The sequence below is a fragment of the Agaricus bisporus genome (genome assembly GCF_000300575.1).
Source record: "Agaricus bisporus var. bisporus H97 unplaced genomic scaffold AGABI2scaffold_4, whole genome shotgun sequence".
Taxonomy (NCBI): domain Eukaryota; kingdom Fungi; phylum Basidiomycota; class Agaricomycetes; order Agaricales; family Agaricaceae; genus Agaricus; species Agaricus bisporus.
In genome coordinates this window covers 2,296,802-2,312,766 of record NW_006267367.1, presented here as the reverse complement: position 1 = coordinate 2,312,766, position 15,965 = coordinate 2,296,802, and the positions used below count along the sequence as shown (strand labels likewise).

The following is a 15,965-nucleotide window of genomic DNA, read 5'->3' as shown; positions in this document are numbered from 1 at the left end:
GGCTCTCAGGAGGTCTCCTGGTTCAATGCTGGATTCTCGATGTGGATCGCGACAACCTTTTGGATTGCAGAACCCAAACCTTAGCCTAAGTCCGCGGTATCTCTGCATCAAGTATGAGGTGGGACAAATTTTCCCGTTCAGAACTAGCAAGGCATGTGCGTGTATGGCTGGTGTACATGTATGGTACACGTACAGGTTATAATTACTACAACTCAGTGATGGCTATAAATATAAAACATCATATCGATATGCGGAAAACGCCGAATGGGCCACGTCCGACATGAGTTTTGTCTTGACTCCACAGCTAGAAAACGGCCAACAACGACTTTGTGGCAATTTGGCTTTTTTTATTTTGCGATCTCGTAATTGCCGTTTGAGATGGATCCGAGATGGCACCCGTCTTCTTGGAAATCAAGGCCTGTTGCTCAGGTCAGTCCGAGTGCTTTTCGCACCCGAAATCCTCATCCTGCCAGACTTGCGGAATGCTCACCGGATAGGGGAAATCATTTATTAGGCTGTAACGTATTCTGATCAACAGCATCTGGAAAGGTACGTGCTTCTTTGTACATCTTCAGCCTCGAGCCCTTCATTCAAACCTGCCAGGGTGCTGTCCAAAATCGCAACTTTGCCTCCAATAGTCACTCCCTCCGAGGTCGGTCCACTCTAAAGCTACTCGGATCTCCGCGACCCGTTCTCATCGTCTCCTTGTCCCCACCATCCCCCCTTGTTGTCATTTTTACCAGATCGAGCGACTTCGCCATCAATTAGCTCAGGTTCAGCGAAACGAAGCGTTTCTACTTCATGCAGGAGACTGTGCCGAGAGCTTCGATGCTTGCACGCACGTACGCCGTCCATTAACCTTTTTTTTCCCTGTATGACTCACCTGTACTTGTGCGTGTGAACATTAGGAAAATATCACCCACAAAATCGGGCTTATTCTTTCGTTCTCCTTGTTCATCATCTGGGGTGCTCGACTTCCTGTCGTACGTCTTTCATTTTAAACCTGGAGTGCAAATCTGAACCACGGATTTCTAGATCCGCGTTGGTCGAATCGCAGGCCAGTATGCCAAGCCGCGGAGTAGTAAATATGAAAAAATCGGCGATAGTCAAGTTTTGAGTTTCAGGTGCTGCCCTCTTTTTTTAAAGCCCGTGTCTTCGTACTTCTCACCGAGAGCTACTTTCAAGGGGTGATAATGTCAACGGGTGCGCCTGTTTCCATCCACTCAACTTTTGTCCGCGACGCTCATTTCCTTCTCCTCCACTCTTTTAATACATCAAAACAAAGACTCGACCCTGATGACCGTACTCCTGATCCTGAACGTCTCCTCAGGTACTTGATCCCGTTAATGTCCAGGTCAAAAGTTTGGTTGAGCTTATTATTGTTATGTATCCCAAACACCCGCAGAGCCTACTTTTATTCAGCGACTACTCTTAATCACGTTCGTGCTCTTCTCACTTCAGGCTTCGCCTCGCTGCATCACCCCCGCGATTGGTCACTTGCACATGTTCGATCTCCATCTCTGAGGTGCGTTTATACCTCTAACTTATTGATTCTGTCGTTCAAAGTCTAATCCTCGTTTTCCCTTCTTCCCGTTTCGTTTCGACCGCCTCCGTCCTCTCTAGACGCAAATTTGAAAAGATCGTTGAGGGGTTATCGGATGCTCTTGATTTCAGCAGGACGATCGGTGTGGATCCCAGCTCCATACCGTATGAGAAGGGAGGGGGCCGAGGAACACTTGCGGAAGTTGATTTCTACACCAGGTGCGGTCATTCCTGCATGCCTCATTGTGACAGAGTTTATGATTCGCTCATCTGACCTCCTTTCTTCTCTCTGTGTTTCTTCTCCGTCTGCTTATGGTCGGCCTGGCCTCGACGGTTTGGTAATTGGACCAATGCTCCTTGTACACTGTATGCCATTAACACCGTGGTTCCCTGGAATTACACACTTCTCCTCCTTATCGATAAACTACGCCTACAAAGCCACGAGGGTTTGATGCTCGACTACGAGGAAGCGCTTACACGCGAATTTACTATCCCATCCTCAACCTCGTCAACGAACTCGAATTCTAATTCAGCCGAGGCTGAAACAAAGCATTACAACACTTCTGCGCATTTTTTGTGGATTGGTGATCGGACGAGGTCGCTTGACGGAGCTCATGTTGAATATTTCAGGGGAATTAGGAACCCGATTGGGATTAAAGTTGGACCTACGATGCAGGATGATGAACTTATTAGGTTACTGGATAGTATGTTTTCTCTTTATACCCCTCCCTACTGTCTGCTAATTTCGGTCATCATTTCCCTTTTGTGACAGTTGTTAACCCGGATAAAGAAGTTGGAAAAGTGACTCTTATCACCCGATATGGTGCAACGAAAGTAAGCACAGGTTTTGAATTGACCCGGGGACTTGTCTGTCTACTTATGATCTGACATTAGGTTGAAAATCATCTTGCTGGGCATATCAAAATTGTGCAAAAATCTGGACATCCAGTTGCTTGGATATGTGATCCGATGCATGGAAAGTGAGTGTCTTCCTTCCGCTTGTTAGCCGGAGACAAAGAGGCCGTAAAAGGAACCAAGGTACTCTCTGACGTTTACTCGATCGGTGTACTCTGCCCTTCCTGTTACGACTTCCCTTCACTGTCCGTTTAAGAAATGTGAACTAACATTAGGCACTCTAGCACCTTGACCTCATCTACTGGTCTCAAAACGCGTCATTTTGGTACGATAATTGATGAATTGACGAGTTGCTTGAAGATTCACGAGAAATGTGGATCGAGGTTGGGAGGTGTGAGTATGGAGTTTACGGGAGAGTTGAATGAAGAGGGATTCAGTGTTACGGAATGTCTTGGTGGAAGTATGGAGTTGACTGAAGAGGAATTGGGGTTGAGGTACCAGGTGCGAAATCAAACTTTGCTACTTCTTTCGTGATTAATACTGAAAGTGCCGTTTTTTTTTTAAAAAAAATAGTCGTTCTGTGATCCTAGGTTGAATTTTGAGCAGAGTCTTGGTGAGCTTTCTTTTTTTTGCACTCTTGAATCTAACTTCTGATATCGTTTTCTAGATGTGGCATTTTTGATTTCGAATTATTTCAAAAAGGAAAGAAAGGGGAAAAATGGAGAGGACGGAGATGATGCGGTTTATACCGAATTAGGTGGAAGTACACCAAAATTGGCAGGAGTTTGAAATGATATAAGTATGAATGAATGTAAAAATGCTGTACCTCGTTTTTTTGTTTTGTGTACCTTGTACCTCGGAGAATCAACGAAAAGAACGGATGACGAAGAAGGTTCAAAGGGGATTTGAGGCACCCGTTAGCAGGAACACACAAGGAATGCAGGTTTTTTCATTTGGTAAGACCCGCTAGGAGGGAGGGAGTCGCGTTCAAATACATAATACTGTTCGGGTATCAACTTGTTGTACCTGTGTACCTTTCGACGAAGGCGAATCACTGAGGATACACGCCCTTCCGGTCGTGCCTCAGGCACATTGAAAGAAAGAATGAATAGGGATTCTAAAATGAAAAATCGAAGAAACCGGAGATAATAATAATGATAGGTGAAAGTGCTGAGGTGTAATAATGTAGAGTTTTTTTTTTTTTGGACTAGCAAAAAAAAAGAACTCCGGGGGTGGGTTGGTGGTATATGGGGCGTGATAAGTTAAAATTGAATCGGAAAGAGGAAAAAGATAAATCCAGGTCACTCGTACTCTGGCTGTTGCTGAATCAGATTAGAGAAACAAATACGAGCATGAATAGAAGAAGAGGTGTAGTAGAAACGAAATTCAAAGAAGCGGTGGCTCCACTTGTGTTTCCGGTTATAGGAGTAGGGGAAGCGAATTGAGTGCTGAATACGATGACGGTTTGTGACCCTTGTGAAGGCGGTATTGATAAAGTTGTGAGGGGTGTAAGGGTGGGAAGTGAGGTCGTGGAGGAGGTAGAGTCGGAGGAGGCTGATGAGGTAGTAGATGTGGGGTTGAGAGTAGAAGAACTATCGGTGCTGGTGGTTGATGGTTGTTGGGGGGATTGGGATGGTTTGATGGATGTAGTACCGGGATTTGGGGTGGAGGGAGGTGGTATGTTGGTTGATGGAGATGAAGACGTTGTAGCTGGTCTTGAGGTGGTCTGAGTTGTCGGCGAAGGGGAGGTGGATGAAGCTGATGATCTTAATGTTGAGAAGATGATTAGAGATATTGGATTTTAACGCACTGGATTGGCAGAAGGAACCGATGGCGTGGAGGGAGTCTTGGACATCCGAAGGGGGACAGGTTTGGTTGATGCAACTTGCGATAGCTTGCTGATCGGGACATAAACATTGCGGTGTTGTACTGGTATCACCATTCAATCATCTCGTCAAGCGAAGAAGAGGGTGATGTAATTCGGGGCTTACAGGGCGCAGTCCGATATTTGTTGGATACAGGTTACTGCACATGGACTAAGCGTTGCAATGTCCTGCGCAAGTACGGACGAAAGAGCAAAGGAAAGTGCAAAAAGAACGGCTAGAAACATGGCGGTAGAAAGAAAAGGAACGTAAAGCCTAGTGTGTGGGAGAGTTTTGGATATTTGTTATATCAACGAGTCTTTGTGAATTGGGATGATCAGGAGGTCTGGGCGTGGTACCAGGTAGTCTATTTTTATCTACCCATATGTTCCCTTCTCATGATCAATCAAGGCCTCAAGGCCTCATTACCGACATGATCACAAAGCACGAATTGGGATCCAGCTTCTTTGGAAGCTCGACCATACTGGGTGAAGCATACCCAGAATGTTAATGAAAATATACATACCGGTGTCAAATGTCACGACGCTTAGCGGCGCTTATGCTAGGGTCATGGCGGTGCTCGGAGATGCCGCTCGTCATGATGATGGATGCACAAAGGGATTGAGGAAAGATGCATAAAGTGTTGCAAGTAGCGATATGCCTGATGGGGGTGTTTTGATGCATATGCTTGTGGAGAACAAAGCGACACCGGCCGGCAATAGGGTGATCAAAGTTGGTAGATAAAAATCACACCTTCCTGATGATGCCTTCCATAGTCTCACCGGGAGCTACGTTGTGGGCTCGACATGGCTGCAAACATTTGAAAGAAATTGTTGTTCGCTGCATTCGGGCCGAGCAGAGGGGTATTTTTGGATACCTGGGTGTCAAAGCTACTTATTTTGAAGAGACAATCTGGTGTCGCAGAGGCTCGGAACTGGGATAGTATGACGTCTTGGCATTGTCTTGACATTCGAGCCCTTGTCATCGGGCTTCATCTGAGTTTGACAGATAAAACCAGGTTGAAAAAACCATACCGGGAAGGAAGCATAGGCACAGTGAGAAATACGAAAATGGGGTGATATTTGGGCCGGGACTAGCAGGAGCACTGTGCGGCCGGCTAACAAGCTTAATGAAACCATACGCGGATGTGTTGTGACCTGTGACTGGAATAGACAAGGGCAGTGACTGTCACGCGTGACCTATGGACCACCGGTGCTGTCGACTGTCTCTATCCGCTACCACCATCTCCCCTCCCCACCGTCGCCGACGCTGCCATGGGTGCCTGTTTCTCCCAGAGCGACCAGCAGAGCAAAATCCGCTCAGAGGACATAGACCGTTCTCTCGACGAAGACAACAGACGTCTCAAGCGCGAGTGCAAGATCCTTCTTCTGGGCAAGTCTATCCCCGCCAAGCTTCTAGTCGAATTCAGTCTCATATTGCCTCATTTGCAGGCTCAGGAGAGTCCGGAAAGAGCACTATTGTTAAACAGATGAAGATCATCCACCAGGGCGGCTTTACGAAGGATCAGCTCCAAGGGTACACTCCCATTATCTATCGCAACGTCGTCGAGTGTGCTCGCTCTGTCGTCATCTACATGCGCAAGACTGGAATCGATTGCAAAGAAAGCCACAATAGAGTGATTCTCAATTTCTACTCCCGGGAACGCTTCCGAAATTAATGCGGCTCGTAAATAGGTACATATGGAGAAGATCCTGGACTATAACCCAGAACCCAATGGCCCTTCCGACGTGCAATTCACATCAGAAATTGCAGAGGCCATCCACCAATTTTTGAAGGACCCTGTTGTGCCGAAAGTCGTTGAGGATCATATGAGCGAATTTTACCTCATGGATTCGGCGGAGTAGTAAGTAATGGACGCACCGACTTGATGGCGATCTAACATCCTTCAAGTTTCTTCAACAACGTCCTCCGTATCGGCGCGGCAGGCTATGTACCTTCCGAATTTGATGTGCTACGTGCTCGTCAAAAAAGCGTTGGGATCACTGAAACCCGCTTCACCATGGGCCAACTTTCGTATGTTCCATTCGCCCCACCCGTTTCCCGCCAGCACTCACGAGAACTGGCCAGGATACACATGTTTGATGTCGGCGGTCAGCGTTCTGAACGCAAGAAGTGGATTCATTGTTTTGAATCCGTGACATCCATCATCTTCTGCACAGCCCTTAGTGAATACGATCAGGATCTCCTGGAATACAAATCACAGGTAAGCCTGCTACGCTGTCGAGTTTCAAGCTTCGAATTTCATCATTGGCTTCTCCAGAACCGAATGCGAGAATCTCTGGTGTTATTTGAATCAGTCATCAACTCGCGTTGGTTTATCCGGACGTCTATAATCCTCTTTCTGAACAAAATTGATGTTTTCAAAACAAAGCTTCCAAAGGTTCGTTGCTGTTTTCGTCACATTCTGTTCCACCTGTGCTCACATGCTTGACAGGTTCCGCTCGCCAGGTTCTTTGAAGAATACACTGGTGGCAGCGATGTCAACAAGGCAGCTAAATATATCCTATGGAAATTCATGCAAGCCAACCGTGCGAGATTAAGTGTATACCCTCAGTACGATACCTCCGATCACCGATTTGACTTTTGCTTATGTAATTGCCTTTTAGCTTGACACAAGCCACAGATACCACGAATATCCGGCTGGTGTTTGCAGCCGTTAAGGAAACAATACTTTCAAATGCACTCAAAGATTCCGGTATCTTATAGTCTTTCCAATCTAGAACTTTCATCTCCTGTTGTCGTACGTTTGTCCTGCTATCACTTGCATTCCACAGCCTGACGCGAATTATCAGGGAGTATTATTTTGCAATGCCTCAAACTCAACCCATACTGCTCTTCATGCGTCGTCGTCTTTTGCATTTATCACCCATGATTTCTTACGTTTAGTCGTATGCATCTCACATTCCTTTCATTATCACCAATCTTTCCCGTGCTTATCATAATATGTGAAATTTCCTCTCATCTTTCATCGATTCAATTGCGCTCTTCTTCTAAAATTCTCATCGACTTTTCCGGAAATTTCAACGCAGATCCCGAGACGTCGGACTTGATTCACTTTATATTTTTTTTCCCTTCCCACAATTGTCAAGGCTTGGGTCTTACCGGAGACAGGATGGGAATTTTCTTCTGGATTGGTTTTTCTACCTTCCAGGTGATGCAACCCTGTCCTAACTGAACAATCTGTCAATGATGATTTGATGTCGATGGCGGCTTTGTTTCACCATTCTTTTATTTTTACCTGCCCCCCCTCTCTCTCCCTTGCTCGTTATTTTTGTACTCTTTTTTTTTGTAAGCAAAACATTTCCGGGCATTTTTTTCCTTTGTTTGATCTATCACTTATGTTGCGCATGAATACCGTTTCACTCTATACCGTCTCTCTCTATCAACTCATTTTCTTCGGGTCATCTTTGCCGTCTTTGAATTCTCTTTTTTTTCTATGATGCTTTTTTTTTGCGATACGCGGTAGAGATTACTGCGACTTGAACGTTCTTTTTGCTTTGTATGTATATATGGAAATCTTTTTTCTTTTTTTTTTTTTCTTTTATATACCTTGCGTTTTACCATGTTCTTTTCTTACTACCTTTCTTGTTGCTCTTTTGATTGTAATAGTAGTTGTTGCTTTTTATGTTTTCGTTGTTTTTTTTTTTTTTTTTTTTACTTTTTTTTACGCTCTCTTTTTATATACTGAAATACAGATATATTTGGCATAATTTGTTTTGGATTCGAGTGGTAGATCTGATTTTTTTTGCGTCTGACCGGTGATGGTTTGTTTCCCCTGAATTTTGTTGTTGCCCCTGAATTCCTGTGATCATCATGATCATGTGTGGATTCGACGTGAACCATAACTTACACTGGATGATATCACTACGTGAAAATAGACTTTAAGAGATTGGCACTCATTTTTTGTTGATTTCATTGCTCAGGCTGAATTAATATATCATTCGGATATGGAGCCCGAAGTACACTACTAAAAGTTCGGTAATAATCTTTGTTTCATTTGTTTGATTGAGAGTGACGCTGTTCTAGACGAATTAAATGTACCGAGGGTACAAGATTTTACCTCAGTGCTTATTAACAGCCGACTACAAGGCAGTTTCACGATTGGAATCGGGTCTGGTGAGTGATGCGTGGGTCCAATTTATTATTACATTTTAGATATTTGAAAAAAACTCGTCACTCCGAGTCACCGACGAGGCTCTCATCCCGGTCATCCCGGCAAAATACGCTGAACATGACCAGTTAAGCCGTTAGCCACTATCATTTGAAAGCAAGTTGAGGTTTCGTTTTGACCTCTCGCGTAAAGCTCCATTGCTCGATGAGAAAACTGGACGTATAATCAATTATTCAGTCGGCGGTTAATATGTTTGTCTATGGCTACTTTAATTATAGAAACATTCTATATAATTGATCCATGCAAAAAAATTTGTATCATGCAAACTGTCTATCGGCACAATAATGGGGAGGCGGAGAACTGTTACGCTGTCCAGCAGATTCTACTCCGGAGGACGAATTGGAGCTTGTTATATGCTTTTGAGCTGACGGAGGAAAGTGTGTTTTAGGTGAGAGAGAGAGAGCGGAAAGCGGCTTTTTCAGGCCCGTGGATAAAGGTGATGCTAAGCTAGTGGGAGAGGATGAACAGGTATTGAACGAGACCGGCGACATATCTGCTAGGCTACTAGACAAGGAATAGGCCCGGTCCTTGGATGTTTCTCGTTTCTTCTCGGCCCCAATACTGATAACAGAAGGCTGATTGTCTGATAACACGAATGGGACAACACATGGAGCACGATTGCATTCCTCTTCAGAAGAGCTTCCCTTAGCGCGACGGCATTTAAAGGATCTCCAAAGCATGATGAACAGAATTGCGACCACTGAAAGACTCAAAAATGCGCTCATACTAATTAGAGCCATCATCTGGGAATTCAGATGTGGCAAGCGAATAGTTGATGGCAAGAGGATTTCACAGGCGCCAGACTTTTGGAGAGACGTGCTGTTTGCTTGGGCATTATACCCTGATTGTATGGACAATGAGGTATCCGGAGTGGGGAGGAAATAAAACCCTTGACTGGCTGCTAGAATAGAGTCCCGACTCGTTCGATTCATGGCCAGAATAACATACAAGCCTCTATGTTTGATTAAAACATGCACTATTTGATCCAAATACACTTGTGACTCACGGATCAAGGTCAATTAGGGGTATAATACCCGATCGGAGATTGTGCTCAGCGTTCAAAACGAAATTTGGTGTGAGCTGGGCACTAGTCACAGCCCTTTGTCCAAATGACGCCAGCACAACTTCAATTGCACTATTACCGCATCACCACCTGAGTTTCTTTACAAATTCATAGAAGCGGACACGACATACCCATCTAGTGGCCTCTCAAGCTTCCATCTAATAGTCAAAGGTAGGCTCTCCACGATGAACGGCAGCGGTTCGAAATGAATCGGAGCATTGGCACTTTGCATGAGTTTTAGACGTCGAGGACGCAAACTCTTCCTCCTTGTTGACTATCAGGGTTTGATATCTGAGGCTTGGACGAAGTAAAGAACGTATTGAAGAAAACTCGACTCAGATCCGTTAAGTACCTCTGTTCAGACGAAGCTGTTTCCCTACAACCCTGTCAATATTGGCACCTAATTAAGCACATTAACGTACCTGTTGAAGGATTGGGCGACGTCAGCGGAGCGCTGTGGCCCGATATAATATTACATGGGCTGTTCTGGTGAGGGGTTAGTAGAATAACAACAGACTGGGAGCGAAGGTACTGTACCATTACGACCGTAGGTTCACGTCATCAGTCATCAGCCCGATTTGTGAACCTATTTTAGTTCATGTCATCAAAAATCCGAGGGTGTGAACACCCCCCCCGGCAAAAACATACCCTAAAGCGGTATATCATGGCCTAAAAAGGAAGGTGTGAACCTCAAAGAGGAAGGTGTCATCAACTATAGTGGCCAGTGAACTAGGCACCGGATGACAGCTGTCAAGCTTACATAATTGACAGTGAACCTACGGTCGTAATGGTACAGTAGTGTGATGACTAATAAATGTGATCATCTTGAAGGCATTGAGATAATATATCTGATAAACCAATTTCTCATGGTCAGGAGTTCTTTCAGTCGCCGGCTACTACAACTTTGACGTCCGACATGGCATTTAATAGCAACAACAGCTAACATCAAGCTACAGGTATAGCTAGGAGTCACGCGGGCTTTCAGGCCTCAGGCGCGAACTCGAGGTTTTTGGAAAGAGTCACGCATCCGTAAGTTTTGTCACTTTGTTAACCATTTCACGTCGAGAAATCCATGGAAGGAGTCAGGTAATGTGGCCAAAAAGCACCTCATGATTGAACATAGGTACTACGTTAAGCGCTCATGCCATTGTGTTGACAACAGCATTTAAGCTATTCAACAGTGCTATTCCTAATTATAACTACTTGCCTAATTCGATTGACCCGCAGAATCATGCCGCTGCGGATTGAAAGAGCACTTAAGAGCTCGTGTAGTCATTCAGCGCTCAGCTTCGAAAGTTAGAGTCTCGTAGTATGCCTCTAGCAGCTGTTCTACGGCGCTTCGCTTCTCGTCGAGTCAGGATACTCATTTGGAGACGCCTTAGACGTAAGAGGGATTGCAAGGGTAGCGCTGACAAAGAGCAGGTGGAGTATTAGAAGTTAGTGGTCGGCAGCCATGATTGTCAGCTACTAAGCGGGTTTTCCAGAGCGGCGTCGCTAGTATTGCATTGCTATGCCAGTTAAAGTGGCCACCTGTTTTAGATGTTAAAACAACATACACGCACTTTTCATTGACCCTGCGTCCTCAACGGTAACCCCCAATGGACTCGAATCCTGAATATGAAGAGTTTGTAGTAAGTGCTGGCCGAAATATCTGACCAGCAGTCGGACTCACCTGTAATTCAGTCGCCTTGTTCCTTGCTATCTGACCGCCTGTCATCTTCGCAGGAATCTACCTGCAACATTAAGACTCAAAGCTTGAAGTACTAGAACGGTGGAGTATGGCTTCTCGAGGTGTTGTTTGTAGCATGCGTGGGAAAGAATATATTATCAGCCTCTCTACATGCCACGGATCGCCTTACCCCAAATCACCAGCGAACTCACCAGCGTAAAATTACCGCCAGCTCCCTCTGATCCACCAACACTCAGAGACGTTTCCGTGGCAAACCTGTTGATCCGCGACCTGATGAAAGCATACGGTGAGCCAATTGTTAGTGATGGGCTCCGACACCTCAGCCCTTCATAGTTCAGAACGAGAAGTTTGACATAGAAGATGTCGGCAGAGCAGTTCTATATGACCACCGATTGGTAGCCTCTTACATTGGTTTGTCTAGTTGCACGACTTCTCTATATGACATCTACTTATCCTCACAGCTGCAAATGATCATGATCAAGGTGTACCTGCTTGGTTTGAGGCTGCGCTCCAGCACGCTTTTGCCCCATTGCAAACACAACTGGATGACCTGCGTGGCAAAGTGGATGGCCTGCAGCTTGAAGGATCGAAAACGCGAGCAATGGTCGCAATAGTAGGTTATTCATCCTTTTCAAGTGTTCCATTACTTATCCTGTAGATGATGAATCTTTCCGCTGGGAATGGTGACGACGCGGCCTTTGAGGTTGTCCCTTTCCGTGATGGCAGCTATCCCACCTTACCACCTGTGAGTCTCCCGATGATGTATAATCTCTTGGATCATGCTCATCTCCTTCGTTAGCACAGTCTCCCGGCATTGACCTCACCTACGATCATCAGAAACCTTTCAATGGCTGAACTTGAGCAATATTATAGAGGATATTATGCCGGGGTTCTGCCTCAAGCTGGTGAACTGATCTCTTCGATTTTCTCTGCAATTGGAAGGAGGGAGGAATAATCATAAAAGTGAAAGTCGATGCGCCCTCCCATTTCTTGTACGAGTACTCCACGACCTTTGTTGAATCGATTGCAAACACGGGCGCGTACTGTTAGTCACACCATATATTGTATCATTCACTTCTGAGAATGAATGCCTCGTAGCGTGTTTCCGGCATTATTAATCGTGTAAATATCACATAAAAAAATACAAGAAGCAAGATGATCAAGTATTAGACAAGAGATATAATCTTTCGTTCGAACGTTGCGACACAAGGAGCCGTTGAATCCGCTGACAAGATCTTCACCTCACTCTGCAAATTCTCTATTTGCTGCCTCGCGATCTGTCGTCCGAATTTAGATTGACCATTCATAGCTCGAAAAGCAGTAAATTTGTGTGTTTGCAATGGCTCTTCGCTATCAAGGAGCAGAGGAACAGCGCGACCTGGCAGGATCATCGGATCCATCATTTAACGGTAGAGCGACGGAGTCCTTGACCATGAGGGTGAGGGTTCGTGCGTGGCTGCCAGCCGCCGGGTGAGTATGTATCATACTGATCCCTTATCAAGCTTTAAGTCGTGTTTTGTGCACATTTGGCCGTCGGCGTCGGAGTAAGTAGTTAGCCGATCTTGTAATATTTTGATCCGTCGGCGGGAAAATGATGTTCAACACGTGTGAACCAGCTGGGACCCTGGCTTGTGATTTGTAACTCGAACACTACGAACAACCTTGAAACACTCGGGATGCACCCCGCACGCCACTACACGCATTTTTAGACTCGAGCAGAGCGGTAAACACGTTCAAAGTGCCATGGCTTCTCTTCAGTGTTGTGCGGAAAACACGTGGCATTGTCGTTTCGCCTAACGGGGATTTTTCAACTATATCTGTCTGTTCAAAAACTTGAGTCCTGGTAGAGCACACTTCCCAGATCCTACTTCATCCAGCCACTTACAGTCACCAGCAATTACTGCGACAACAACATCTTATCCGTTGTCACTTTGATCATAATGTTCGCATCGAGAGGCCACGTTCAGCCACATTTTAGCAATGTCCCTCGCCGTCATTCACGGAAACAGTGTCTAAATAACAATCCTTCAGGTAGAGTTCTTTTTCTCGGCGCGAGAAACAACCTGCTTATTTCTTGACAAGCACATGCAACTCACGGGTCCAATTTACCTCGACTACCAACGCAAAGCTTGAAAAGTCGTCCGCCAGGTTTTCAGGAAATTTTCTTCGGGTCCCGAGTTTGGATCTCTCATGATCTCAGGAGCCATGGAGATGACGATGACGATGAATTGACTGATAATTCGGTTGAAGACGATATAAGAGATCAAGATTGGATGTGGGATGAGAAACTAGATTTCTCTGGAGTCATTCGCGTCCGCATTAGTAAACATCCCGGAGGGCTTAGTCGAAGATGCGTTCTTCGCGAAGGGGGGACGAGGAGAGAGGTGCTCGAGCTTGCCATGGGAAAGGAAGAGACCCTCCATTGTGATGACATTGGCATGTCTGCGCTTTCTGATTCCCAACTTGAAGACGCAGCAGATTTCCTTGATCAATGCCGCCGAAAGGCCGGTAATGCCGGGAAGGTCCTTATCATTCCTCCTCCTAGTAGGCCTACCGAAGCCTTGTCTATTGCTCTCTTTGCTCTTTCCCTTCCTTCAAAATCATCTCTATGGTCATCTTCAACACCCTCTCATCTCTCTCAATTATCATATCCTCCTGGAATACTCGAATTAATCCAGGAGAACCACGGATTTCCGCTTATTCAACTTGCGCTTTGGCACATCCATGATTTACCCTTGGGTATAAAGCTTGGTGAACAAGATGGGTTGAAGTCGGAGTGGAGAGGGGCATTATCGTTTGATGGAATTCAGAGGCTAGAGAGCTTAAGCGCTTCTAAATTTGCCTCAGTAGCTTGCGTCTGACTGCATCTCAGTACGTGTAGTACCTTCATTATATGACTAGACATCTTTTTTCTTCAGCTTCCACGCCGAACCCTTCATTTCCGACTCCTTTGCAGATTTATGGTTATAATCGATGCAAATTGATCGAAATAAGATGTAGGTTCTGCAGTTACATTGGAGGATACTATCGTTGAGCGAATGAGAGAAAAAGCCTCTCTTCACTTCTCTCTTCTCGAGAGCGGGCATAATGCCCCCAACTGTTGTGCTGGCACGACCTTGAAAACTACATATTTTGCTATTGATGATCAATTTCGCCCACTGGAAAGTTCCCGCCAAATCTCATATTCATTGCATGCCTTCATGTGTTCCGGCTCGAGTTGGAAAACTTCTCTCCCACAATTCTAGTACGCTTACAAAGGGACTTCTTGAAGCCCACGCTGGAAAAATGAGAGGACGTAAGAGGATAGGATCTGGGTAGTAGGGGGTATCGGGACGTCAATGTCCTCCAGTAAAAGGCCCAATGAAGGAAGTTTATACTTCACGAGGTAACTGACATCAACACGAGTAACGATCTGCCGCAGAGACTGTATGATTGTGTTCGTCTTCAATCAAGCAGATGGCGAGGTTCAGATTTACCTATGTTTGTCAAGAGCCAAAAATAGTTTAGTGCATTTACTAGGCGAATGTGACAAAGCGCTGGGTTCTGTTCTTCTTTCGCTCTTTTTCCCATCCTGTCATCACCAGTCCCGGAGCCAGACCGATGGTCTTTTCTCTCCTATGTTCTTGGTGTTGTAAGTCCTCTGGTCTTTCGAATGTGAATCTTCCTAATTCGTCGGTCGCTTTCTCCCTTCAACGTATCTGTGTACTCTCCGGTCATAAATCCAGCTTGTTTCAATGCAGAGGCTGAGGGCGAAGGTGACAAGAAGACCTCTAAAAACGGGCTTGCGAATGGTGTCAACGGCGCACACGTCCCGGAACACGGAACCTCGACAAGTAATCAGCAGATGCAGCCAACATTGCCACCTTTACCGGAGATACGGCCGCTGGAACCGTTAGAGCCTTTTGCGAATATAGGGCAGAGTAACGATGTGGTTGATTCTACTGTTCCCGTGGATAATAAGGGTGACGGTGCGGTGTCGAAATCATGAGAATTTTCTTGGAGGATGGTGAGCTTCAAAATCTTTGTCCCTTTTTCAAACATTTCGCGCTGATCGTTCACTGTGTTGAATGGCAGGACATGTTAAATCTCATCTCACGCGCTCATTTATCTTTTCGGACTTTTATATATCCTCTTCTCGGCGCCTCTTATGTACATTCTTTCGCCTCCCGCCTCTTTTTATATCTCTATTCATATCTGATCCGCTTTTCCGTTTACTCCGGATTTACTTTCATACTGTCTCCCTGCTTTGCTTGCATGATTATTTTGCTGTCAGATCCTCCTCCATTCAATCACAAGACACGTCGAACTAGTGATACGTAATCGAATCCAATTCGTCCTACAAACAATAAGCGCAAGAGGTCGACTTTGTACGTGACGATGCGAAAGGGTGCTTAACGAATTAGGTGCACATATCGTACCACTTCCATCGGCTGGTCTATCGTCAATCAATACAGACTCTGGATAGATTATTTATCTGGCGCGTTCTGCTGACGTCCTCGAAGACGAACATTTGTAAATTCTTCCCTTTCAGTGTTTGTTCGCAGCCTATTCAAGAGCACAATCGCCCAGTAAACCACCACCATTAAAGCAACAAAGATGGCCTACTTCCAACTAAAGCCAGTTTCTTCACTTCCGCCAATGTATCGGTTCTAAATGCGAGATGCAGTAAGTCAATCGTCCCTGGTTTGCTAGTAGCTAGCTGCTCACATGTGCTTCAGACGATGATCGCAACACCTCGTTCATTTGTAGGTTTACCTCTCC

The 15,965-nt window shown here is 45.4% G+C and overlaps 6 protein-coding genes across 6 annotated transcripts; all 6 read left to right on the top strand.

Annotated features, from left to right (window-relative positions):
* Nucleotides 1-361: 361 nt before the first annotated feature.
* Nucleotides 362-3,186, top strand: AGABI2DRAFT_184996 (hypothetical protein; the record flags this gene model as incomplete). Its single annotated transcript, XM_006460530.1, has 16 exons — nucleotides 362-429; nucleotides 515-549; nucleotides 604-652; nucleotides 744-842; nucleotides 909-983; nucleotides 1,036-1,124; nucleotides 1,186-1,203; nucleotides 1,286-1,330; nucleotides 1,406-1,525; nucleotides 1,624-1,761; nucleotides 1,981-2,246; nucleotides 2,315-2,376; nucleotides 2,437-2,522; nucleotides 2,682-2,898; nucleotides 2,971-3,010; nucleotides 3,065-3,186. Exons 1-16 carry the CDS (start codon nucleotides 379-381, stop codon nucleotides 3,184-3,186), a joined length of 1,512 nt encoding a protein of 503 aa, XP_006460593.1. The 5' UTR covers nucleotides 362-378.
* A 459-nt stretch (nucleotides 3,187-3,645) lies between these two features.
* Nucleotides 3,646-4,539, top strand: AGABI2DRAFT_135748 (hypothetical protein). The gene is made up of 3 exons (XM_006460529.1): nucleotides 3,646-4,155; nucleotides 4,208-4,326; nucleotides 4,389-4,539. The coding sequence occupies exon 1, from the start codon at nucleotides 3,855-3,857 to the stop codon at nucleotides 4,125-4,127; it is 273 nt and encodes a 90-aa protein (XP_006460592.1). The 5' UTR covers nucleotides 3,646-3,854; the 3' UTR covers nucleotides 4,128-4,155; nucleotides 4,208-4,326; nucleotides 4,389-4,539.
* A 994-nt stretch (nucleotides 4,540-5,533) lies between these two features.
* Nucleotides 5,534-6,986, top strand: AGABI2DRAFT_150479 (hypothetical protein; the record flags this gene model as incomplete). Its single annotated transcript, XM_006460528.1, has 8 exons — nucleotides 5,534-5,651; nucleotides 5,711-5,895; nucleotides 5,954-6,123; nucleotides 6,171-6,293; nucleotides 6,348-6,483; nucleotides 6,541-6,660; nucleotides 6,715-6,833; nucleotides 6,887-6,986. 8 exons carry the CDS (start codon nucleotides 5,534-5,536, stop codon nucleotides 6,984-6,986), a joined length of 1,071 nt encoding a protein of 356 aa, XP_006460591.1.
* Nucleotides 6,987-8,315: 1,329 nt separating this feature from the next.
* AGABI2DRAFT_178091 (hypothetical protein) lies at nucleotides 8,316-9,143 on the top strand (the record flags this gene model as incomplete). Its single annotated transcript, XM_006460527.1, has 3 exons — nucleotides 8,316-8,396; nucleotides 8,436-8,526; nucleotides 8,840-9,143. The coding sequence occupies 3 exons, from the start codon at nucleotides 8,316-8,318 to the stop codon at nucleotides 8,968-8,970; spliced, it is 303 nt and encodes a 100-aa protein (XP_006460590.1). The 3' UTR covers nucleotides 8,971-9,143.
* A 1,969-nt stretch (nucleotides 9,144-11,112) lies between these two features.
* On the top strand, nucleotides 11,113-12,369 carry AGABI2DRAFT_178090 (hypothetical protein; the record flags this gene model as incomplete). The annotated part of the gene is made up of 6 exons (XM_006460526.1): nucleotides 11,113-11,145; nucleotides 11,346-11,490; nucleotides 11,538-11,615; nucleotides 11,666-11,817; nucleotides 11,863-11,949; nucleotides 12,004-12,369. The coding sequence occupies 6 exons, from the start codon at nucleotides 11,113-11,115 to the stop codon at nucleotides 12,157-12,159; spliced, it is 651 nt and encodes a 216-aa protein (XP_006460589.1). The 3' UTR covers nucleotides 12,160-12,369.
* A 174-nt stretch (nucleotides 12,370-12,543) lies between these two features.
* On the top strand, nucleotides 12,544-14,065 carry AGABI2DRAFT_117530 (hypothetical protein; the record flags this gene model as incomplete). Its single annotated transcript, XM_006460525.1, has 2 exons — nucleotides 12,544-12,674; nucleotides 13,405-14,065. 2 exons carry the CDS (start codon nucleotides 12,544-12,546, stop codon nucleotides 14,063-14,065), a joined length of 792 nt encoding a protein of 263 aa, XP_006460588.1.
* Between the last annotated feature and the right edge of the window lie 1,900 nt (nucleotides 14,066-15,965).